At 44.4% G+C, this 26,768-nt stretch overlaps 2 protein-coding genes across 2 annotated transcripts in view; both read right to left on the bottom strand.

Annotated features, from left to right (window-relative positions):
* The window catches only part of LOC311062409 (NACHT, LRR and PYD domains-containing protein 3-like), a 165,402-nt gene extending 159,964 nt beyond the window's left edge, over positions 1-5,438 (bottom strand). The window contains exons 1-2 of the mRNA XM_084081424.1: positions 5,331-5,438; positions 3,670-3,783 (exon numbers count right to left, since the gene is read on the bottom strand). Of these exons, the coding sequence (XP_083937550.1) occupies positions 3,670-3,783; positions 5,331-5,398 (182 nt within the window). The 5' untranslated portion in view covers positions 5,399-5,438. The remainder of the gene's footprint in view (positions 1-3,669; positions 3,784-5,330) is intronic.
* The window catches only part of LOC311062402 (uncharacterized protein), a 700,443-nt gene that overhangs the window by 286,478 nt on the left and 387,197 nt on the right, over positions 1-26,768 (bottom strand). The window lies entirely within an intron of this gene.

The raw sequence follows: 26,768 nt of genomic DNA, 5'->3' as shown, positions 1-26,768 counted from the left end.
TCTGTTGAAGATCATAAACTCTTGCCTTCTTTCATGAACCAAGCCCCTGTTTCACTAACACTAAGATCACTCGTTCACAAGCCATTTACCAATGAAGAAATTGTACATCTCCTCAGAACCAAAACTAATGAAAGTAGCCGATCTACAAGCTCACAAACCATGAAAAGTTGTGAGATTGTAGATCAGCTATTTTCAGAATGAAGTATGTCATACGTAAAAAACGTACTCTCAAATAAGCATTTCAGGTTATCTTTACCATTTGCACATGTATTCATTGATACAGTCATGTTGTTTGCAATTCAACTTAAATTAAGTCTACATCAAGTGAGGCTTGAACTGGCGACCTTGAGATTGTGAGGCATTCATTTAAGGGAGACGCCATTGGCCCAACAGACAAGTAACTGTGAAAAAGGAGATCACACAGATGATACAGTTTCACGCAAATAGCTGAAAAATCCTGGGTTTAAGTGTTTTTCAAACTGCTCAAAATTGCGGACAATCTAAGGGCGGAGCTTAATGGTCAAATCGATACGTGTGTTCCTCATGAGTCAAGGCACATGTGTAAGCAAGTTTCACGACTTTCGGCCAAACGAGGCATGACTTATGCCTGTTTAAAGTCTGAATTTTCAAAAAATTGCTATAGCGCCCCCTTTTGGCCAATTGGAGTAAGATTGGTTTCAGTGATATTTGGAATGACCCTGTACATTTCTGCAAAGTTTCAAAGAAATGTGAGTCTGCATGTATGTTTTAGGCACAGATGAATAATTTTCATAAAACTGTAATAGTTAAAATCTATCTCCTCCTGGGATTTTTGAGCAATCTGCACGAAACGTTTACCACTTGAACTTTGGACCTCTGCCTACAAAAATTTCCAACGGATTTTCCATAAGTGAAAAAATGCAGAAGTTAGGAGCCAATGACTGTTTTTCATATAATTCAAAATGGTGGGAGATCTAAAGGTCAGAGGTCAAAAGTCAGACCACGAAAGTTGTCGGGCATGAAGAGACGCATGTGTGTATCGAAGTTTCATGGTTGTAGGTCAAACAGGGCATGAGTTGTACCTGTTCAAAGTTGGCACTTTCAATTGAGTGCTATAGCGCCACCCTTTGACGAATGAGTGTGAGAATTATTTCTTGGTAGTTTTTCATGAGCATCAACCATATGGCCGAGTTTCGTAAAAAGCGTATGCACGGTTAAGCCAGAACTGGCAAAAACAAGTATTTTTCAAACTGCTCAAAATTGCGGAAAATCTAAGGGCGGAGCTTAATGGTCAAATCGATACGTGTGTTCCTCATGAGTCAAGGCACATGTGTAAGCAAGTTTCACGACTTTCGGCCAAACGAGGCATGACTTATGCCTGTTTAAAGTCTGCCTTTTCAAAAAATTGCTATAGCGCCCCCTTTTGGCCAATTGGAGTAAGATTGGTTTCAGTGATATTTGGAATGACCCTGTACATTTCTGCAAAGTTTCAAAGAAATGTGAGTCTGCATGTATGTTTTAGGCACAGATGAATCATTTTCATAAAACTGTAATAGTTAAAATCTATCTCCTCCTGGGATGTTTGAGTAATCTGCACGAAACGTTTAGCACTTGAACCTTGGACCACTGCCTACAAAAATTTCCAACGGATTTTCCATAAGTGAAAAAATGCAGAAGTTAGGAGCCAATGACTGTTTTTCATATAATTCAAAATGGTGGGAGATCTAAAGGTCAGAGGTCAAAAGTCAGAGGGTGAAAGTTGTTCAGCATGAGGAGACGCATATGTGTATCCAAGTTTCATGGCTGTAGGTCAAACAGGGCATGAGTTATACCTGGTCAAAGTTGGCATTTTCAATTGAGTGCTATAGCGCCACCTTTGGACGAAAGATTGTGAGAATTATTTTTTGATCGTTTTTCATGACCATCTACCATATGGCCGAGTTTCGTAAAAAGCGACAGCGCGGTTCAGCCAGAACTGCGAAAAGTGGCAGAAGAAGAAGAAGAAGAAGAAGAAGAAGAAGAAGAAGTGACAGAATACTGCCAATAACAATACGTGTACAGAGCAGAGCTCTGTCCCCGTAAATATGTGTGTTTCACTTCACAACACTAGAGCAACAAGGGGGAAAAAATAGAAAAAATAGCTTAAAATGTATATTTTTTAAAACTGTACAATAACAGTTGAATAGATAGATATTCCATATGTAGCCCCTAGAGGGAGGCAGAGATAAAGTGATGTCATAAGTGACACGGGTATATAAGGCCTTTCTGAACAGGCAGGTAGCAGATGGCCTATAGTGTGTTGTGAGAGGGTGATGTTTGTGTGCAACTGCTGACCTGTCAAATGGTATGCCTGATTGCTTGTTTCCTTGCTTTTACTTTGTGTTTTACTTTTGTGTATTTTAATTTGTTTTACAATTCAAGTGTGTGTTATATTGTTATGTCTGTACCATTGTTGGTGGTGTTGATATGGTGCAGGTGTTGTCTCTCCAGTAAAGTGTAGATATGTAAACTGGAGAAGGCATGTGAGTATATTTTTATGTATGTGCAAAGCTGAACAAAAAGGTTCGTCCATTCTCTGTATTACATGTGATTGTGTGTAACATGTGTGTAACCTGCATGTATAGGTGGTGACATTCATGGTACAGCTGAAGTTCATGACGGTTGTGGCCGTTGTGGGTCAAGTGACTGCATACACCCTAAAAGCCTCCTGGTAAAGTAGCTTGTTATCTATGCTTTTAATAATGCAGTTTATTTTGATAACTTTGAGGGTCATGTTGAGTGAGCAGCTAATGATGACCGTTCCTTTTTCTTTGTAGGTTTTAAGAACAGGTTAAAGGTCAGCTGGCCGGCTGCCGCAAGCGAGCATATTTATGCTCATGGAAGACTTATGGTGAGAAGTAAGAGTGAGGAGCTGGTTAGCTGATTTGAACATTTATTTGTGTTTATTGTTTGTGTGGTTTTGTCTAACCATCTCCCCCAGTGTCTCTATTAGATAACACAGCTGTGCTTCAGCTCCTTGTGTTGGGCTGCTATAAAGGTGAGAGGCTTTTGTACATTGATGGGACTGCTGTGTAACCACGGTGTTTGGCCCTAGTTTGTAGAGATCTGTTATGTTACTCTATGGATATGCAGTGTTAGCTTTGCCAAGTGTAGGGTGCTGTGTGATTCACCCATAGATTCCCCTCTTTAAGCTGCAGCCAACAAGAGTGAAGCACAGGCCAGGTGAGTCTCAGGTACACAGTAAACAGGGGATGTTATTAATGTTGTATGTCATTGCTCACTGTGTATTTTAAATGAATTTGTAATAAAACGGTTTTATTACAATTCCTTATTTGTACCAAATGAAGATTTGTATTTTTCTATGCTACTTAGTCCTGACTGTTAATCATTATAGCAGGGATACACATAGTTTGTTAAACAGAGAGGACATGCACACAAACATGTGTGAATGTCTAGAGCAGCTTCACCACTGAACACCACAATGTGATTTGTACCAATTCATTAACAAACTGCACACATAGTAACTGATACATATTGGTTAATATTGGGCAGGGAGGCTAAACCATTATAAAATGTTGTCTTGTGCTTTAGTAATTAGCATGTAATTAGCATGTACTTAGCATGTACTTAGCATGATATTGTGTTGTCATATCATAGTGTTGTGTATATTGTATAGGAGGATTCACATACTTTGTGTCTGGAGGTCCAGGTTCATTACTGTAGTTAGGAGGTATATCTTTAGACCAGTCACTCTTCATTGACACACAGCTGGGTGTTGGAGACTCTGGTCTGTGGTGAAGACTTCTGGAATTATACAAACGATTCTATAATTATCATGTGAATGAAAATATCAGTCTGTTGAAGATTCCTTATTGTTACATCCAGTTATACAAATATAAGAGTCAAATATGTGTGTTTCACTTCACAACCCTAGAGCAACAAAGGGGAAAAAAGAGAAAACATAGCTTAAAATGTATTTTTATTTTAACGGTACAATAACAGTTGCATAGATAGATATTCCATATGTAGCCCCTAGAGGGAGGCAGAGATAAAGTGATGTGAGAAGTGACACAGGTATATAAGGCCTTTCTGAACAGGCAGGTAGCAGATGGCCTATTCGATTGTTAAGACGTGACGTTGCGCCCCGCTAGAATAACTTCCGGGTCCAAGTGTTTTAATGTTAATAATAATAATGTTAAATCATAATAATAAATAAATACTTTGTACTTCTATGATATTAGCATTAAGACCCTTATTAACCCTCAATGGTTCATTTCTGAAAAAGGAGGTTATTGTAAAAAGATTTACGGGTTCCAACATGTTGTTTACAATGAAGAGTGGACGGCGCTGGTGCCTTTTGGACCCGGACGTGACATCGGACTACAAAATTACGTCAGACTTAAGAACCGAATAGTGTGTTGTGAGAGGAGGATGTTTGTGTGCAACTGCTGACCTGTCAAATGGTATGCCTGTTTGCTTGTTTCCTTTCCTTTCCTTTGTGTTTTACTTTTGTGTATTTTAATTTGTTTTACAATTCAAATGTGTTATATTGTTATGTCTGTACCATTGTTGGTGGTGTTGATATGGTGCAGAGGTGTTGTCTCTCCAGTAAAGTGTAGACATGTAAACTGGAGCAGGCATGTGAGTATATTTTTATGTATGTGCAAAGGTGAACAACAACAAAATGTGAACATTTATTTGTGTTTATTGTTTGTCCGGTTTTGTCTAACCATCTCCACCAGTGTCTCTATTAGATAACACAGCTGTGCTTGAGCTCCTTGTGTTGGGCTGCTATAAAGGTGAGAGGCTTTTGTACATTGATGGGACTGCTGTGTAACCAAGGTGTTTGGCCCTAGTTTGTAGAGATCTGAGATCAGCCAATAAGAGTGAAGCACAGGCCAGTTGGGTCTCAGGTACACAGTAAACAGGGGATGTTATTAGTGTTGTATGTCATTGCTCACTATGTATTTTAAATGAATTTGGAATAAAACTGAGTTTTATTACAATTACATATATATACCAAATAAAGATTTGTATTTTTCTATGCTACTTAGTCCTGACTGTTAATCATTATAGCAGGGATACACATAGTTTGTTAAACAGAGAGGACATGCACACACACATGTGTGAATGTCTAGTGCAGCTTCACCACTGAACACCACAATGTGATTTATACCAATTCATTAACAAACTGCACACATAGTAACTGATACATATTGGTTAATATTGGGCAGGGAGGCTAAACCATTATAAAATGTTGTCTTGTGCTTTAGTAATTAGCATGTACTTAGCATGATATTGTGTTGTCATATCATAGTGTTGTGTATATTGTATAGGGAGAATTCACATACTTTGTGTCTGGAGGTCCAGATTCATTACTGTAGTTAGGAGGTATATCTTTAGACCAGTCACTCTTCATAGACACACAGCTGGGTGTTGGAGACTCTGGTCTGTGGTGAAGACTTCTGGAATTATACAAATGATTATACAATTATCATGTGAATGAAAACATCAGTCTGTTGAAGATTCCTTATTGTTACATCCAGTTATACAAATATAAGAGTCAAATATATGTGTTTCACTTCACAACACTAGAGCAACAAGGGGGAAAAAAGAGAAAAAAATGCTTAAAATGTATTTTAAGAAAAACTGTACAATAACAGTTGCATAGATAGATATTCCATATGTAGCCCCTAGAGAGAGGCAGAGATAAAGTGATGTCATAAGTGACACAGGTATATAAGGCCTTTCTGAACATGCAGGTAGCAGATCGCCTATAGTGTGTTGTGAGAGAGGGATGTTTGTGTGCAGCTGCTGACCTGTCAAATGGTATGCCTGATTGCTTGTTTCCTTGCTTTTACTTTGTGTTTTACTTTTGTGTACTTTAATTTTGTTTTACAATTCCAATGTGTGTTATATTGTTATGTCTGTACCATTGTTGGTGGTGTTGATATAGTGCAGAGGTGTTGTCTCTCCAGTAAAGTGTAGACATGTAAACTGGAGAAGGCATGTGAGTATATTTTATGTATGTGCAAAGGTGAACAAAAAGGTTTATTTTTTCACTGTATCACATGTGATTATGTGTAACATGTGTGTGTGACCTGCATGTATAGGTGGTGACATTCATGGTACAGCGGAAGTTCATGACCGGTGTGGCCGTTGTGGGTCAAGTGACTGCAGGTGAGGGTTTTTTATACACTGATTGGACTGCAGTGTGTGTAACGAGGGTTTTGGCCTAGTTTTTAGAGAGCTGTTATGTTACTCTATGGATTTGCAGTGTTAAGTGTAGGGTGCTGTATGATTCACCCATATATTCCCCTCTTTAAGCTGCAGCCAACAAGAGTGAAGCACAGGCCAGTTGGGTCTCAGGTACACAGTAAACAGGGGATGTTATAAATTTTGTATGTCATTGCTCACCTATGTATTTTAAATTCATCTGGAATAAAACTGAGTTTTATTACAATTAGTTACACCATTGTAAAATGGTGTCTTGTGCTTTAGTAATTAGCATGTAATTAGCATGATATTGTCTTGTCTTGTCTTGTCATATCGTAGTCTTGTGTATATTGTATAGGAGGATTCACATACTCTGTGTCTGGAGATCCAGGTTCATTACTGAAGTTAGGAAATCTTCCTTTAGACTGGTCACTCTTCATAGACACACAGCTGGGTGTTGGAGACTCTGGTCTGTGGTGAAGACTTCTGGAATTATACAAATGATTCTACAATTATCATGTGAATGACAACATCAGTGTCAGGACCAGTGTTGTAAAGCAACAGCTTTTTGCGGTAGCTAATAAAGTAACTAGTTACCTTTTCCCATTCAGTAACACCGTTATAGCTACTGTGATTTAAATGGTTGCGTTGTTACCTGCGTTACATTATGTGATCCAACTGAACTGTTTCCCCCTGCGGAGCTGCGTGCCTGTCCTCTAACTTATAGGCGAATCCAGGCAATGTCCTCTAGCATTTGTCAGCAACAAATCGCCGATCTATAACAACTCACAACAACTTGCTTCTGTGACGCTTGTGGGCTTGTACATCGATGATCCCGTTGTGCGTCGAAGCATAACTCAGTCAGCATAGACATAATAGGCATAGAAATCCGTTGGAATGAGCAGCAGCAGTCAGTACAGTTCTATGTGTATAGATATCTATGTGCTGAAAACAGCGCAAACCTGCGCTCAAGGGAGCTCCAATCACTTGCACTGAAGAGTGAGCGTGAACGCGCCAACTAACATTATGAGTCAATGTTTAAAGCTTTTTGCGCACACCATTAAGTTTAGGTTTTGTATCTACATGTTATGGTAGATTATACATTTCACTCACTAGTCATTAACTATATAATATTTACCTTGTTGGTTTGATCATTTAAAATATATATAGAATATATTTTAAAGTAATATTTATTCAAGGAAGATCTAGGTTTAGGAGAGGTGCTGCGGTGCACTAGTGCCCTCTATTGACGGGCCGCGGCTAAGACAGACAGACAGATAGATTGATAGACTACTTTGATAGACTACTGGTGCTACCACCAGAAAAATATCAGGAGCACCCACCAAATGTTAAGGAGCTTCGATATCTTATTTTATTATTACAAAGGATAATATAAAAGTGTGGGTTATAAGTAAATTAAAATGTATAGGAGGATTGACATACTTTGTATCTGGAGGTCCAGGTTCATCACTCTTCATAGACACAGATGGAGGCTCTGGTCTGTGGATGAGCTGTTTGTCAGTTCCCTCCTCCTCTCTCTCCTCACAATGACTCATCTTTGGTCTTTATTAAACCTGTCAAGATTACAGTCAAAATAGACCAGGAAACAGTAAATGGCTGCTGCATATGCACAATCCGCACACACACACCCGCGCACACACGTACACGTGCGCGCGCACACACACACACACACACACACACACACACACACACACACACACACACACACACACACACACACACACACACACACACACACACACACACACACACACACACACACACACACACACACACACACACACACACACACACACACACACAGATCTGAAGACATGCTTCCTATATCAACAGTACAAGTTGTGTTTATAATACTTTTACTCATTCAGATTCAGACACACTTTTACATATTAAATACCAAGTGGTTCTAGTATAATGTATAAAACACTTCAACAACATTAACCCCTTCACCCCTCTATTCTTAGTAGGCAGGCAGGCAGGCAGACAGACAGACAGACAGACAGACAGGCGGATATATAGACAGAGAGACAGCCTAAGGGGGAGGGAGGGAGGGAGGGAGAGCGAGAGAGGAACTCAAAGTCTCAAAGTCATATCTTACACACGCACACACACACACACACACACACACACACACACACACACACACACACACACACACACACACACAGTGCAGGTAAATGTTTCACCACATTGTGTGAATGGAAGCTGTAAACAGGTTCAACTGTTAGTAGTAAGATATGACGCCATGCTAACTTGTTCTCACCTCATCTCTCAACTCTCTCTCTCACACACACACACACACACACACACACACACACACACACACACACACACACACACACACACACACACACACACACACACACACACACACACACACACACACACACACACACACACACACACCATACAGTATGGGGCAGATGCCAATTATAGCAGAGACAGACATCACAATACTTTGCCAGCCTTTTTGCCTCCTTTTTGGGCATCTCCAATTGGTGAAAGCCTCTAACAACCAGTCTTTGGGTATAATGTCCTAGGCTGTCAAATATAAAAACAATAGTCTGACCTATAGCCCAGCTCTGAGATGGTATGTCGGAGTGATTGGTATTTAATTACCTTGGTCATGAAGGCTTCCTCTAGGGTCAAAGGTGAAGGCTAGCTCTATTACAGACACTTCTCTGGACTCTTTATAACAACATCTGATGTATGAGCTCAAGCAACTCCCCTGAGGTCACATGACTTACTGTCAGCTGTGGAGGTGACTGCTTTACACTTATAAACTGTGATTCTAATTACAACAAGTTACTTCTAACAACTAAAGAAGGAAAAATAAAAATAAAAGCAGATCCACAAGCTCACAAGGCATCATTGTGACTTGTTGAGCTCATGCCTCCTTCAATGCATGAGAGCTAGCAAGCTGCTACAGATGTGCCATTTCAAAACTTCAAATGTCCTGCCATCGCCAAGACAGTACATTTTCAGGGGATTCCCAGGGCAATAAGAGGGACAAAGAAGGGCATTTAAAATGCTGAATTATTTTGATGATCACTGCTTTTATGATGCTAATTAATTTGAGCAACTGGTCAAGGACCTCTTCAAATCACCTTTCGCCTCATAATGGGTCTGACAACTTCTTCAACACACATTCTTTTGTTCTCATGTATATGGATGTCTGTTAAAGGGAAAAACGGGGGTGTGTAGTGACAACTTCTTTTCCGGGGCAAAACAGTGCATTTTCAAGGGCAGAAAAGGGAGAAAAAAAATGCATTTTCAGGGCACTTTCAGGGAAAGAACAGTAACGTGTGAAGTTTTGAAGTGGCACATCTGTACTTATCACCTGACAGGGGGGAGTTTCCCCGGTAGGAAACTCCACACAGAAAGGCCCTTTCACCAACCCCACCTAGGGTATGGGCACTGATGACTCGGAGGAGAGAACACGCCCCCCAGTGACTGTCTTCTCTTATGGGGGCCACTGGCACAATTTCTGAGTGATGCCAACCACTCCTACATTTATCCGTGTGTTTGTGTGTCCGTCCGAGCACGGCCTCAACAGCTGCAGCTGATTGCAACACAAACATGCAACCAGTTACACTAATTCAACACATATAGGAGGCAGTGGAACACATGCGCCACTTAAAGACACACACACACACACACACGCTGGCTTCACGCGCACACACAGACACACAAACACACACACGCGCTGGCTTCACGCTCGCGCACACAAGCACTGCACACGTGCGAGCCAGCATTGCAGACGTGCACGCACGCACACACACACACACACACACACACACACACACACACACACACACACACACACACACACACACACATCAGAGGTCTGCCATCACAGTATCCACACAGGGACCAGGTGTGACAGCCAGGGGCAGTGTTGGGAAAGTCCACTTTCTACATGAACTAGTTCAAAGTTCAGTTCACACATTTTAAAATGAACTAGTTCCGTTCAGAGTTCATAATTAAACATTTTGAACTAAAGCTATGAGCTTGTATATCTGCTATTTTTGAATAGCCAAAGTATAACATATGGATAAAGGGGTTACAATGATTGTGACTCTTTATTATTACATTTTTGTAATTAATTTGTACCCCCCACCCCCTCCCCCCATGAACCAATACGTTAAGGTATAGGGTCAGATATCATGGTAAGCCAATCTGAGGCAGAGCTGGGCGGGGCTTGCCTTTGTCTCTCTGGTACAAACACACAGGAAACACTCACTCCTCTCCACAGGCGTGTGTGCACACACACACACACACACACACACACACACACACACACACACACACACACACACACACACACACACACACACACACACACACACACACACACACACACACACACACACACACACACACACACACACAGGGGTGCAATGCTCACTGGACGGCCTTGCACGCCGTGCTGGAACTTATTTGACCAAAACGACTTTAAATTCGAATCTCAACAAAGTTTTCAAAGGCTCCCGACTCACACCTAGCGAATTAACATAGGAATGAGCCTAGATGCATATCAATTGTCCATTGAGTGACTTGCAGTGTAGGTGTTAAGCGACGTGCGCGTCACGTCATTGAAATAGAGTGCAAGAACATACCAAATGAGCACTGCATGCCTGCACCCACACCACACGCACGCACGCACGCACGCGCGCGCACACACACACACACACACACACACACACACACACACACACACACACACACACACACACACACACACACACACACACACACACACACACACACACACACACACACACACACACACACACACACACACACACACACACACACACACACACACACACACACACACACACACACACACACACACACACACACACACACACACACACACACACACACGCGATCTTTCAGCATCTATATTCCAGGCAGAAGTGATCTGAAAACATACTTCCTATATCAACAGTACAGGTTGTGTTTATAATACTTTTCCTCATTCAGATTCAGCCAAACTTTTACATATTAAATACCAAGTGGTTCTAGTATAATGTATAAAACACTTCAACAACATTAACCCCTTCACCCCTCTATTCTTAGTAAAACACACCTGGCTCTGTACTTGAATCGCTTTCGTCCCTCTACACCAAATCTCTTTGCCAAAAATAGCAGATCTACAAGCTCACAATGTGTCACAACGCCACACGTTCCCCCCAGAATAGGGTCTGTGGGGTTCAAGTGGTTAACATTGTTAACACCAGACTAGAGAGATTATTGCTACAGTGTATTGTTTACATTCTCTTATAGTTAGACTTATACTGACAACTTATAAGACAACAGACATAAGTAACAGCGTCTCCACCATACTGTATGTGGAGGCTGCCAATTATAACAGAGACAGAACAATACTTTGACAGCCTTTTTGCCTCCTTTTTGGGCATCCCAAGATGTTGAAACCCTCTAACAACCAGTATGTGGGTATAATGTCCTAGGCTGTCAAATGTAAAACCAATAGTCTGCACCTATAGCCCAGCTCTGAGATGGTATGTAGGAGTGATTGGTATTTAGTGACCTTGGTCATAAAGGCTTCCTCTAGGCTATAGGTCAAAGGTGAAGGATATCTCTAATACAGACACTTCTCTGGACTCTATGTAACAACATCTGATGTATGAGCTCAAGCAACTCCCCTGAGGTCACATGACTTACTGTCAGCTGTGGAGGTGAATGCATTACACGTATAAACTGTGATGTGATTCTAATTACACATTACCTCTAACAACTTTTTTTTTTTAAATAGCAGATCCACAAGCTCACAAGGCATCATATTGTGACTTGTTGAGCTCATGCCTCCTTCAATGCATGAGAGCTAGCAAGCTGCTACTTATCACCTGACAGGGGGGAGTTTCCCCGGTTGGACGTAGCGCGTGGAAGGAACACGTTATTCCAACCAGTTCCTTTCCCCTCCATCAGGCACCCCGGCTGACCAGGGGGAGGCAGTATAGAAACCAGGATTACTACATGTTTTTGTGAGGGTACCTACCCTAGGAGACACGGGGAGAACATGCAAACTCCACATAGAAAGGCCCTTTCACCAACCCCACCTAGGGTATGGGCACTGATGACGCGGAGGAGAGAACACGCCCCCAGTGACTGTCTTCTCTTATGGGGGCCACTGGCACAATTTCTGAGTGATGCCAACCACTCCAACATTTAACCGTGTGTGTTTGTGTGTCCGTCTGAGCAAGGCCTCAACAGCTGCAGCTGATTGCAACACAAACAAGCAACCAGTTACACTAATTCAACACAAACAGGAGGCAGTGGAACACATGCGCCACTTAAAGACATGCACACACACGCTGGCTTCACGCGCACACACAAACACACAGACACAGACACATACACACACACACACACACGCACACACTGGCTTCACGCTCGCACGCTCGCGCGCACACACACACACACACACACACGCGTAACATGCAGACCTAACGAGGCGCACCGTGCACACACACACAAGCCAGCACTGCGCGCACACACACACACACACACACACACACACACACACACACACACACACACACACACACACACACACACACACACACACACACACACACACACACACACACACACACACACACACACACACACACACACACACACACACACACACGTCAGAGGTCTGCCATCACAGTATCCACACAGGGACCAGGTGTGACAGCCAGGGGCAGTGATGGGAAAGTTCACTTTCTACATGAACTAGTTCAAAGTTCAGTTCACACATTTTAAAATGAACTAGTTCAGTTCAGAGTTCATAATTAAACATTTTGAACTAAAGCTATGAGCTTGTATATCTGCTATTTTTGAATAGCCAAAGTATATAATATGGATAAAGGGGTTACAATGATTGTGACTCTTTATTATTACATTTTACTGGGGACCCCCCTGGTACCCCCTCTCTCTACACCAAATCTCTTTGCCAAAATAGCCGATCTACAAGCTCACAATGTGTCACAACGCCACACGTTCCCCTCCAGAATAGGGTGTATGGGGTTCAAGTGGTTAACATTGTTAACACCAGACTAGACAGATTATTGCTACAGTGTATTGTTTACAATCTCTTACCCTGCAATAATCTCTATGCTTTGATCTGACCAGGTAAAACTAAATGGAGTCCAGACGCTTCAGTTGACTGACAGGGCAGGTACTTTGACCTGCAACCAACTAACACACACACACACGCACGCACGCGCGCGCGCGCGTGCGTAGTTGTGAGGAACGTCAGTGCTGGGGATTTCCTATTCAAATTCATTAAAGAACGATCGGAGGTAGGTGGATTTTGTTAATGGTCACGGGACTTAAAGAACATTTTTTTTAAAAGTACCTTTTCATCGTCAAGTCATAACACACAAACACACACACACACACGCAGAGATAACAACCTCACTCTACAACAAAGTATCACATGACCAAATTTCCCTGAGGTTAAGTAACAGCGTCTCCGCCATATGTAGCAGGCTGCCAATTATAGCAGAGACAGCACAATACTTTGCCAGCCTTTTTGCCTCCTTTTTGGGCATCCCAGGATGTTGAAACCCTCTAACAACCAGTCTGTAATGTCCTAGGCTGTCGAATATAAAAACCAATAGTCTGCACCTATAGCCCAGCTCTGAGATGGTATGTAGGAGTGATTGGTATTTAACTCTTTAACTGCCAGAGTATTTACACATCTACCCCCCTTCCCTGCCAGAGAATAACATTGCAAAAATAGGTAAACTGTGAATTTTGTCTCCGTTTATTTTTTAACATTGAAGTGAATGGAGCAGAAAATCTTCGCATCGCGTTATCTCCTGCTTCCTTTTTGATAAACAAAAAATTCAAACATTTTTTTTTATTTATTTTTTTTTTAAATCTCGTCAATCTCGTCGACGGCTGGCTGAGCCATGCGGAGAAAAACGAGAAATCTCGTCAATGGCAGGGAAAGAGTTAATGACCTTGATCATAAAGGCTTCCTCTAGGCTATAGGGTCAAAGGTGCAGGATATCTCTAATACAGACTATTCTCTGGACTCTATATCAACAACATCTGGTGTATGAGCTGTCTAAGATGTCTGGGTTATCACAGAGATGAAACATGGATGGAATGGAGGTCACATGACTTACTGTCAGCTGTGGAGGTGAATGCTTTATCACAACTGTGATGTGATTCTAAATACAACAAGTTACTTCTAAGAGCTTTTAAAAACACCTTTTTACTAACTAGTATTATAAACATTTACTTTATTAATTCAACAACATTTGTTACAATGACTGATATTAAAATAGTCTTCAGAGGATTATAATGTTTATTATCATCCAGTGATCTACTGTCACTCTAACCTCAGCACAGCAAGAGACATGACCCGCCCTATTCTGCCTCTGATTGGTTTAGGTTTAGACTAGAGTGATGATGATTGGTTTAGGTTTAGACAAGAGGAGTGATGATTGGTTTAGGTTTAGACAAGAGGTATATATCAGATATCTTGGTAAACCAATCTGAAGCAGAGCTGGGCGGGTCTTGCCTTTGTCTACCTGGTGCAACACACACACACACACACACACACACACACACACACAGGGTACACTCTGCAGGTAGCAGGCGTGTGCTCACCGCCCCGCTCCTCCCACACACACACACACACACACACACACACACACACACACACACACACACACACACACACACACACACACAGAGAGACAAGTTCAAGCATGATCTTTATATCACCGTCTATATTCCAGGCAGAACTAAACAGTGATGTGAAGACATGCTTCCTATAGAGGAATCCACAGAGAGCTGTGGTGTGCATTCTGACAGCACAGATATGACTGTGCCAGGGGAGCGCTCTGTGGATTTGTCTATATGAACAGTACAGTGGGTTGGGTTTATAATACTTTATCATTCAGATTCAGAAAAGGTGGTTCTAGTATATGGTATAAAAGACTTCAACAACATTAACCCCTTCACCCCTCTATTCTTAGTAAAACACACCTGGCTCTGTACTTTTTTTCCCTCTGCACCAAATCTCTTTGCCAAAAATAGCAGATCTACAAGCTCACAATGCGTCACAACGCCACGTTCCCCTCCAGAATAGGGTGTGTGGGGTTCAAGTGGTTAACATTGTTAACACCAGAGAGATTATTGCTACAGTGTATTGTTTAAAATCTCTTACCCTGCAATAATCTTTATGCTTTGATCAGACGAGGCAAAACAAAATGGAGTCCAGACGGTTCAGTTGAATCAACAAACTGACAGCTCTGTCATCCTGGAGGTGTTGTTCTCAACAGGTCCTGGTGCCCCGCCCTGTTATGAACCATATGACCCTGGGCACAGACACGGCACCTGACAGGGCGCGCACACACACACACACACACACACACACACACACACACACACACACACACACACACACACACACACACACACACACACACACACACACACACACACACACACACACACACACACACACACACACACACACACACATTGTGTGAGTCATCACTGTAAACTGGTTCAACTGTTAGTAGGTAAGATATGACACCATGTTAACTTGTTCTTGTCCTCACCTCACCTCTCATGCTCTTAGTCAGGGGATATTAAAACAATCTTGGAATAAATTCCTTACCAAAAAAAATCTTCACCAATGTGTAAAGGTGTCTAGTAACACATCTCACAAAGACTGAAATTCAGTATCCCTAGCAGAATTTTTGACAGCTCCTTAAAGTTGGGGTATCCACCATAACCTTGGTTAAAAAAAAATCCCCAAAAAAATAAATCAAAATGTAATTGTGTTTTAAGTAGCATGTGAGGGGTCAAACTAGGGTGTTTTTATGATTCTGAATCCATTGCAAGCATTTGTTTTGCACCAAAACCACTCCTTGGGCTAAAAACGGCCCAATCTCAATGGGCTTTTTACACAAAAAGTATACCTGGAAAAGGATGGCTATGGCCGTTTTTAGCCCAAGGAGTGGTTTTGGAGTGGTCTAAACGACTCTTTGGGATCACCCAAGGAGTTTCTGAGAAGGAGAGACCAGATGTGGCTCCATGTCAAAAATCCTTCCGGTCGGCGTTTCCAATGTTATCTCCTTGACTAAAAGCTTAATATCTCCATTTCTTTTTAACGTGGTGGAAGCGGGCCGTTTGCGATCGGCGATCACTCTGCAATGGAGGATCGTGTTGGAAATATTATTGTTCCAGGCGTTAGTCGGGACCCTCCGCCGTCTCGCACGCACGCTCTGTTTACATGCACTTCCGCTTCGGGGTTTCTACAGCACGAAACATATAACGTAAGTGGATGGAAGATATGCAGGCACTGAACGTATAATATTTTAATAAACCTCTGGCACCCAATGTGTTAAGACATGTTGTGTTTTAAGTTCATTACAACATGTACATTACATTATAAAATAAATAATAAATAAGGCCTGTTAGTATTTAACATTATTACAGAGACTCATATTGTATTTGTACAGAATAGCAGCAACATTTTACAACAAGTGACAACAGAGACAAAGACATGTGAGCAGATAGCTGAGTGTCTACAGAGAGTCTGGTAATCAGAAGGTCACAGGTTCAAACCCCAGTCCACCTACAGTACTGTAGTATGAGTGTCAACATGTCCTTGAGCAAGACACTTAACCCCCAAGTGACATCTGAGCAGCCATCAGCCAGATGAAGCTTAAACAGAAACAAAAGTCTACCTTTAAATGAATGTTGTATTAGAGTCACCTGTCACACACTGTCCAGATCACACTGTGTGGAGGTTGTTTATTATTAGTGTATTTAATTAAATGATTTACTTTAACAATGAAACCAGACTTTTACTCCAAAGCGCCCCCTTTAGAACAAAGACAGTAACTGCAGTGGAAAAGAAGAACTGCTCTGATGAAAGACTTTAAAACAGGAACTAAAACCTCTAGATCACATGGGCCGCCCACACACACACACACACACACACACACACACACACACACACATACTTTTACTCATTCAGATGCAGACAAACTTTTACATATTTAATACCAAGTGGTTCTAGAATACTGTATAAAACACTTCAACAACATTAACCCCTTCACCCCTCTATTCTTAGTAAAACACACCTGGCTCTGTACTTGGACAGCTTTTTTCCCCTCTACACCAAATCTCTTTGTCAAAAATAGCCGATCTACTACGCCACATGTTCCCCCCATAATAGGGTGTGTGGGGTTCAAGTGGTTAACACTCTTAACACCAGACTAGAGAGATTATTGCTACAGTGTATTGTTTACAATCTCTTACCCTGCAATAATCTTCACGTCACACCAGTCACATAATCATATTTGAACTGGGGACCCCCCATCCTGACAATCACTTGCAGCGGCAGCGATGGGGGGTGCTTGGAGGTGCTATAGCACTTCCAAAGAAGTCCATAGCACAGGGGCGCAGCCATGGGTGGGCGCCGTGGCCCACATAGAGAGCCGACCCAATCGATTTTGCAAAAACAATAAAATATACTTTTTTTTCTTCTTTTTTTTTATAATTAATTTTTGGATAAAAAAAATCTGTAAAATCGGGCAAAAAAAAGAATTAAATAACATAACCCAACCCTAAGCCTAACCCTAAAACCGAAATAAAGTAACAAAAAAACGCCCAAAAACGGGCAATATAATCGCAATAACCACAAATATTTGGGCATGCGCACGGGTCGGGGACACACTCGCGCGTGCCCACCCGCTCCTGCTCAGGCCCAGCCTATACTAGTGTTCTGGCTGCACCACTGTAGGAAATACTGCATTACCAACATTTTGGTCCAGTGTTCTCTGCCATAAAATGTTAATGCAATTTTTCTTTGGGTTAATCAAAATCAAAATCAAAAATTAATTAAAGTTAAACTGCATTGCCATTATATGAAAAAAAGATGCATAGTGTGGAATAATCTATGATTATGATGAGGGTGGAGATGTAACTACTTATATGGCCTTCTAGCGCCATCCCGTGGTGAATGACCGTTTGTTCAGAAATGACGGAGTGATGACGCACATCCGGTTTAGCGTGATTTAATTATATACTTTCATTAAGATTTAGGTAGATTAGCGGCTTAATCCGCGCATAGAAAGTATTGTCCTAGTAGTGGGGTGATTTATGTATTTACTATCTAACTTTCTGAGGGTTTTTTAAGCTATTTGTTATGCCTGCCATCGTGACCAAGTGTACTGCGCATGCGTCAGCTTTCCTAGCACCGGGGTTTTTGGTTTAGTATCTCAGTAACAAAGAAGAGCCGCGGTGGGCAGATGGTATGTAAAATTAAGCTCCGACCTTACACGACATAACTTATTTCTTGCATATATATATTATACCTTGTGAAGATGTATTTCATGTCGGTAATGATTGCTATGTTCTATGCTTTTATCTGCAGGTTTATAACCTGCTAACTACCGTTGTAACGACCAGTATAGTGTTAGATATGTGTGTGAGAGTTTGTGTGTGAATGAAACAGAAATAAAACGCCATAAAAGACACTTGTTTGAGTTGTATCCACTGGCCACGGCTCTACCTACCTTTCCAAAGGGAGATCTACGATTACATAGGGTGTGATTGATTAGATATTTGGACAGTTATAAACCATCTTCGCCTCCGGAGGAGGAGAACGTGTGGAACAGACGGCGGGGAGAAAGCGGACGTGACGACCGGACCACTTTCACTCGACGCTGCACGGCGGAGAAGCCATCAAAGGGAAGTAAAATAGCGCTCATATTGACTACTAGTGGTAAAGAAGGCTTTGAGGACAAAAGGAGAGAAACGCTGTAAGCTAAAAGACGTAAAGTGACTGTTTCTGTGGATGCTGCTGCTTACATGCTAAGTGCTAGTGCCTTGGATGTTTTGCTAGAAGGCTACGCTACGGCTGCTATGCTACGCTGCTACATGCGGAGTTCTATTGTTTCTTGGATGTTTTGCTAGAGAAGGCTACGCTACGGATGCTATGCTACGCTGCTACATGCTGAGTTCTGTTGTTTCTTGGATGTTTTGCTAGAGAAGGCTACACTACGGATGCTATGCTACGCTGCTACATGCTGAGTTCTATTGTCTCTTGGATGTTTTGCTAGAGAAGGCTACGCTACGGATGCTATGCTACGCTGCTACATGCTGAGTTCTATTGTCTCTTGGATGTTCTGCTAAAGAAGGCTACGCTACGGGTGCTATGCTACGCTGCTACATGCTGAGTTCTATTGTCTCTTGGATGTTTTTCTTTATTGTCTCTTGTTGATGATGCAACACACTGCTACATGCTAAGGAAGCTGCAGCAGCGCGCTGTTGACTTTGCTGCTATTGACTTTGCTGCTATTGGCTTTGCTGCTATTGACTTTGCTGCTATTTGGCTCTCTGCTGCGATCTGCTATCTAGTGAGTCGTAATCAAGCTGTTCCGGGGTCCCTATATGTGCGCTGAAAGCCAGTAGAGGGGAGCAATAAGATGGAAAGCAATATGGGGTCAAGTGGTGACATAAAGAAGAAGCTAATCAATGCAGTGACCACATACGGGAGTATAGCAGATCAGATCGACGATGCTATTGATCGTGCGCCAGCCTTGGAACTGGACAGAGAGAGAAAAACACTCCAGGATGAGTGGAAGAGACTCTTGGGGTTCTGGAATGCATATGAGATAGCCTTAAAAGAGGAGGATGAGACCGCAAACGCAGGAGCGATTGCAGAAGTCCAGACGAAGAGGGCTGCCGGTAGACAAAGGCTCAAAGACACAGATCAGAGGGTCCGGGCGGAACTATGGACCCGCTGTGCAGAACCGAATGTGAGAATCCTGAGGGGGGAGTTTGATGATGCTTTGGGGAAGGTCCAGGTGCGTAGCTTGCAGGCGGCATCCGCAGAGCAACGAGAGAGAGAGAGGAGAGGTCTAGAGAGGAGACTCTATGACTTTGTACAAGTGATGAATGAGTGGTTATCCGTTGTCCCTGTGGATAAAGCAGAGGAGATGCAGACTACTTACAGGATCCTAAAGGACCAAAAAGAAGTGCTACTGGAAGACTGGGCCGCGCTCAGGGAGGTTAAGGGAGCTGACGAGAAAGACGAATCGTCAGTGGTGGTGGTAGATGAGGGACATAACGACCCGTCAAAGCATACTACAACCCCAGCCAGCCCGCAAGTGCATAGCCTTAAAGACCGGCCTGCTGTATCCAGTGGCAGTGTCTATCCTAAGCGTGCATATGTGGGGCCACCCGCTCCGGCCTGGACAATGCAGCACCAGTCCTCAACACCATTGAGAGACGGTGGGACTCCGCGCTTGTCTTTCCCAGCCTCAGGCATACCACCACATCAGCAGAGTGGCCGTACAGGACAGCACGGCGTCACTGAAGCTCCGCAGGCAGCGTTTGAATCCCACGGTTGGTCGGGCATGGCATCTGGAGGAGATGGCAGCGCCCAGTACTACAGGCCCAAAGTCAAGGTGAAGCCGATTAGTCTGCCTATGTTCTCCGGGGACAGAAGGACCTACTGGAACTGGCGGAACAATTGGGAGAAACTCCAGGGACATGCAGAACCCTCAGGGTTAGAAGTGTGCAAGAGGGCTCACCTACTTGACAGCCTGGAAGGGGCACTGAAGACAGAGCTTCGATTAGATACATGCAGAACGTCAATGGATATCTTTAGACTCCTGGATAACCGGTTTGGAAACAAGGGCACTACTGCTCAGGTGATCCTGGAGGAACTGGAGGAAATGCCTGCGGTGAAGGGCAACCAGCCTAGGAAGGCAATAACCTTAATCCAGACGGTGGAAAGGGCACTGCGCGATCTAGAAGACCTGGAAATGGTGGGGGCCATCAAAAATCCTTTGATGATCAATAGGATAGTAGGGAAACTTCCCGCGGAGGTCAAGAGGAAATGGATTTCCCATGAGCAGAACGCCATGAATGGTGTCAACCAAGGGAATCATTTCGACAAGCTTTTAACGTTTCTGAAAGAGGAGGAGGGGATCCTCGAAAGGCTAGCAGAGATGGATCTTGGAACCACCTATGTTAATGAGAAGACGGCCCAGCGGGAGAAACCGAGAGAGAGGAGGCAGGAAAAGCAGTCATCCACCAAGACAGCAGTGAGTGAGATCAGGAGGGAGCCCCGGCGAGAACTGTGCAACATGTGTGGGTATGGAGGACATGGAGGAAGACTCTTCAGCTGCCGAGCTTTCAGGAAGGCTAACCTGTCAACTAAGAAGGCCCAGGTAAAGAAGACAAAAGCGTGTGTCAGGTGCCTGTGGGTTCACGAAGCTGACGGAGTATGTTTACCGGATGCACAGAAATTCCTCTGCCAAAAGGAAGGGTGTGTAGGGGAGGACGCTCCTGCAAACCATCATTTCCTCATCTGTCCCAACTCAGCAGGGAAAGGGGCGTCAACCAGAAGGGAGACCCGGGTCGAAGAGAAGAGAGGGCCTCGGGGCCTGACAGAGGAACAAGAAGCCTTCGGAGCCAAGCTTGGTCCAAGCTTGAGGGAGGCGTTCAAGAAAGCCTTCACTAATAAGGTAGCCTCAAAAGTATGCTCCAGGAACAGTCTGGAGAAAAGTGGCTTAAAAGAGCTACCAGTCCTCATGATGCTTGTGGATGTCACAACAAGAGGAGGAGACTATATTGGAGCCCTGATTGACCTCGCCTCCGACACCAACTATATCACGCACCAAGCCGCTAAAAGACTCGGACTGACTGGTGAACCAATCACACTGGTGGTTTCTGGAGTCGGGAAGATGGAGGTAAGGGTCGACACAAGGAGATATCTTGTGGCAATCAAAGTATGGACCCCAAGAGGAACCCTAAGATCCCACGAGATGATCTGCTACGGTTTAGATGACATCGCCAAAGTGGATCGAGTGGTGGAATCAGAAGAACTGGAGCAGTTCTTCCCAAGGGTCAGGCCAGGAGAATTGGCCCGTCCCGAGAAGATTGAACTTCTCATCAGCACTCGCGAAGGCCGACTAGCACCGCAAAGACTGCATAGAATCGGTGATCTAGTGCTGTGGGATGGTCCCCTGGGCAAGACCGTGAGTGGTGTGCATCCGGACCTCTTTGAAGAGGTGGAGGTGACAACACGCCATTCATTAACACACTTTGCTCGTTCCATGAGGACGGCAGCCATTAGGGTGGAGGAACACCTTTTCAATGTCCCAAAGCCTGTGGGCAATGTGGAAAAGGAACACCTTTCCAATGTACCAAAGCCTGTGGGCAATGTGGAAAAGGAACACCTTTTAAACGTCTCAAAGCCTGTGGGTAATGTGAAAAAGGCAATTACCGCTGCAAGCGCTACCGATGCCATAAGTTGGTTGAAGATGGACAGCATTTGAGCAGCATGTAACCCTGCATGCGGGGGCTGTCGTTGCGGGAAATGCTCTCCAGGAGGAAAGGAGATGACGCTGGTTGAAGAAAGGGAGATGGAGCGTATAAAAGCAGGCTTGACCTTCAAAGAAAGGGATGAGCACAGTGGAGAGCCCCACTGGGATGCAAAGTACCCCTGGAAGGAGGATCCGGCATCACTCCCCAACAACCGCAAAGTAGTGGAAGCAACGTTCCTACGAACAGAGAGGCGCCTTGAAAAAGATCCCAAGTGGAAAGAAGCCTACTCCAGGCAGATCCACGAAATGATTGAAAGAGGAGCAGCGGTGAAGCTGACAAAGTCCATGATGGAAGAGTGGCCGGGAGCAGTGTGGTGGGTGAGTCATCTGACAGCACCCAATCCCCATTCAGTTACCACGCCAGTGCGTATCGTCTGGGACAGCAGCCAAGAATACAGGGGAGTGAGCCTGAACAACATCCTGCTAAAGGGTCCAGACGTGCTAAACCCCATTCGGGCAGTATTACTCAGATTCCGGGAGGGAGAGTTTGCTGCTATCGGCGACATCAAAAAGATGTACAATTCAGTTTGGCTGGAAGAGCAAGAAGTCCATCTTCACCGATTCCTGTGGAGAGACTCACCACAGGACACGATTGAAGACTATGCCGTTGTAAGGGTGAACATGGGAGATAAGCCAGCCGGATGCATAGCGCAAGTGGCTATGAGGGAGACTGCCAATCTTCCTCAGTTCTCCCACCTTGTGGATGAAAGAAGTGTCATTCAGGAGAACAGCTACGTGGATGACATCTTTGCATCAAATAATGACCCCAGCAGACTTGAAGAGATCCTGGAGGGGGTTGAAGCTATACTGAAGACAGGAGGCTTCCACCTCAAGCCCTGGGTCCGGTCTGGGCAAAGTGGGAGGATTGATGCTACAGAATCCAAACCTGAAACACTGATTCTTCCTAACCAGCTCAAAGACGAAGACAACAAGGCATTGGGAGTTGGTTACCTCGTCCGTGACGACAAGCTCTTCGTCATGGTATCCATCAACTTCTCTAGGAGAAAAGGGAAGATGAGGACTGGAGAAGACCTGAGCGAAGAGGAAGTTGTGGAGATGACACCAAACCCATTGTCACGTCGGGTGCTACTAAGCCAAGTTGCTGGACTGTACGACCCTCTAGGTCTCGCAACACCAATGAAGCAAAAGGGAGTGATTCTCGTGAGGAGAGCCTTCCAGGAGGCCGGAAACCTGACAAGAGACACCTGGGATGAACCACTGTCTGATGACCTCCGTGAAAAAGCAGTAGAGCTATTCAAGGAGTACACAAGACTGAGCAGCATCACGTTTCACAGGAGCATCACGCCCTCCGGCTGGAGGGGGAAGCCCTGGGGTATCACGTTTTCGGATGGAAGCTGTGAGTCCTATGGAGCTGTACTGTACCTAAGGTGGAGGACATCCGATGGTGTAGTCACCCGACTGATAGAGTCAAAGGCAAAACTAGCCCCTCTTGACCAGAAGGGTGACGCGGTCAAGGCCGAAATCTGTGGAGCTGTGTTCGCCTCTCGTCTAAAGGGCTACGTGCTGAAGCATGGAAGATTGGAAGTGGAGAGATGGTTCCATTTTGTAGACAGCCAGACGGTGCTAGGTGCCATCCAAAGAGAAAGCTACGGGTTCCAGACGTTCTTTGCTAATCGAGTTGGGGAGATCCAGAAGGCTGGCCCCGTAGAAGACTGGTGGTGGATACCTGGAACACTAAACGTTGCTGACTTAGTGACACGGAGCGGCTGCACCCCTGAACTGCTCACAGAGAGCTCTGTATGGCAAAATGGTCCTGACTTCCTGGCCGATCCTGAAGAAGAATGGCCCATGAAATCCGCCTCCGAAGTAGTGGCTGCTGCTAGAGACGTCGTGAGCAAGCTCCAAAGAAAGTCCTTCTCAGCTGTAACTACGAGAGCACAGGCCAAGCTGATGACTCCCCCTGACAGTCATGAGAAGAAAAAGACGGACGACGGAGCGCCACAAAAGTCTTCAGACGCGACAGCCCTTCCCTCAGAAGAGAGCAAAGTTCCCCAAAAGCTCTGGGGCGCCGCGCTTGTGGACCAAGTCGACCCAAGAAGATACAGCACGCTGACCAAGCTCTGTAATGTAATCGGCTTCGTCAGAAGAGCAGTGAAGTTCTGGTTATCACGGAAGAAGAGAACCTGCACACCAGTAAAGTGGGAGGCCTTGACAGTGACTGAACGTCAAGCTGCTTTCGAAGAACTAAGCCTGGCAGCTCAGAAAGGAGTGAAGTTTCCTGAAACTACACTAAACAGGCTTGTAGTCCGTGAGGAGAAAACTTCTAAACTGTTACTGTGCCACGGCCGAGTCCAAACTATGACTGAAGGACGGCCCGGAGTGCCCTTGATTCCCTACGGGGAGTGGGTTAGCATCCTTCTGGCTGAAGAAGCCCACCGGGCCAACCATGAGGGAGTAGCTGGTACCCTTCTACGAATAAGGGAAAAGGCGTGGATTGTGCAAGGACCAAGAGTTGCTCGAAAAGTAATCGACTCCTGCATTCACTGCCGGAAGAACAGGGCAAAAATGTGCCAGCAAGTTATGAGCGACCTCCCGCCGGAGCGCACAACGCCAGCTGCACCTTTTGAATACACAACGTTGGATCTCTTCGGCCCTTACACCATCAGAGATGCAGCGTGGGAGAAGAAGGAAACATGATGGCACTGGAGTTCCAGACCCTTCTATACCTGGCCGCTAACCTGTCTAATGAGAGGCCTATCGGCGCATTGACCCAGCTGCAAGACGGGATTGTTGAGGTCATCTCCCCCAACTCCCTCCTGCTGGGGCGCGCAGGGCCCAGTAGTGACCCCGGAGGGTTCGATTCCACTGTCTACCCATTCGTCCGTCTGAGAGCGATCCAGATCGAGGTGGACAAGTTCTGGAAGCGTTGGAGCCAGCTAGCGGGTCCAGGACTCTTCATCCGGAAGAAGTGGCACACCCCTGCCAGGGACGTCACCGTCGGAGACCTGGTATGGCTCGCTGACCAGAACGCACTCAGAGGCCGTTTCAGACTGGGTCGAGTCGTGGAGGCGTTTCCTGATGAGAAAGGTGTCGTCCGAGACGTGAAGGTGAGAACTTGCCACAGCCTTCCTGCCGGAACCAGCCCTTCCAAGAGTGACCAGCCCGTCGCAAGTTGCCCGTCCACCATCCTCCACAGGGATGTTAGGAGGCTGGTGGTTCTTCTACCAGTAGAAGAGCAGTAAAAGAAGAAAAGATTCCCCACTGCCATCCTCCCTGGAGGTTGGCGGTGTGTTTCGGTAAGGCCAGTTCCGTGCCGGTGCAACTTGGTACAACTGTGACTGGACATGACCGAGGTCTAAGCCCACCTCTGTGCGGGCTTGTACTTCTGTATGTTTAGTTGGCAGTTGTGCGTTGTTGCATCTGCTAGGGCTGCGCTTAAAGGATTGTATGCTGCATCAAGGACCACGAGAAGGATCTCACCATTTTTGTAACGTATTTTTCACCTTTTACAGACAATATTTCGCGTATTTTGCGTTTTTTACAGACACTGTTGGATCCCACCATTTTTGTAACATATTTTTCACCTATAACAGACAATATTTCGCGTATTTTGCGTTTTTTACAGACACTGTTTTGCGCCTTTTACGGACAATATTGACGGCCTAGTGCCCATTATTATTTCTTTGGAGAAATGTTTCAAATGCATGGACTAAGGGAGTTATGGGTGGTGGTCCTCTTGGGTCTTAAAGCCAGAGGACCAAGTGGGAGGTGTGGAATAATCTATGATTATGATGAGGGTGGAGATGTAACTACTTATATGGCCTTCTAGCGCCATCCCGTGGTGAATGACCGTTTGTTCAGAAATGACGGAGTGATGACGCACATCCGGTTTAGCGTGATTTAATTATATACTTTCATTAAGATTTAGGTAGATTAGCGGCTTAATCCGCGCATAGAAAGTATTGTCCTAGTAGTGGGGTGATTTATGTATTTACTATCTAACTTTCTGAGGGTTTTTTAAGCTATTTGTTATGCCTGCCATCGTGACCAAGTGTACTGCGCATGCGTCAGCTTTCCTAGCACCGGGGTTTTTGGTTTAGTATCTCAGTAACAAAGAAGAGCCGCGGTGGGCAGATGGTATGTAAAATTAAGCTCCGACCTTACACGACATAACTTATTTCTTGCATATATATATTATACCTT

This window comes from Gymnoscopelus microlampas, assembly GCF_963454915.1.
Source record: "Gymnoscopelus microlampas genome assembly, chromosome: 15".
Taxonomy (NCBI): domain Eukaryota; kingdom Metazoa; phylum Chordata; class Actinopteri; order Myctophiformes; family Myctophidae; genus Gymnoscopelus; species Gymnoscopelus microlampas.
Note: the sequence above shows the minus strand (reverse complement) of the source record. Positions and strands in the feature narration are given on the sequence as shown.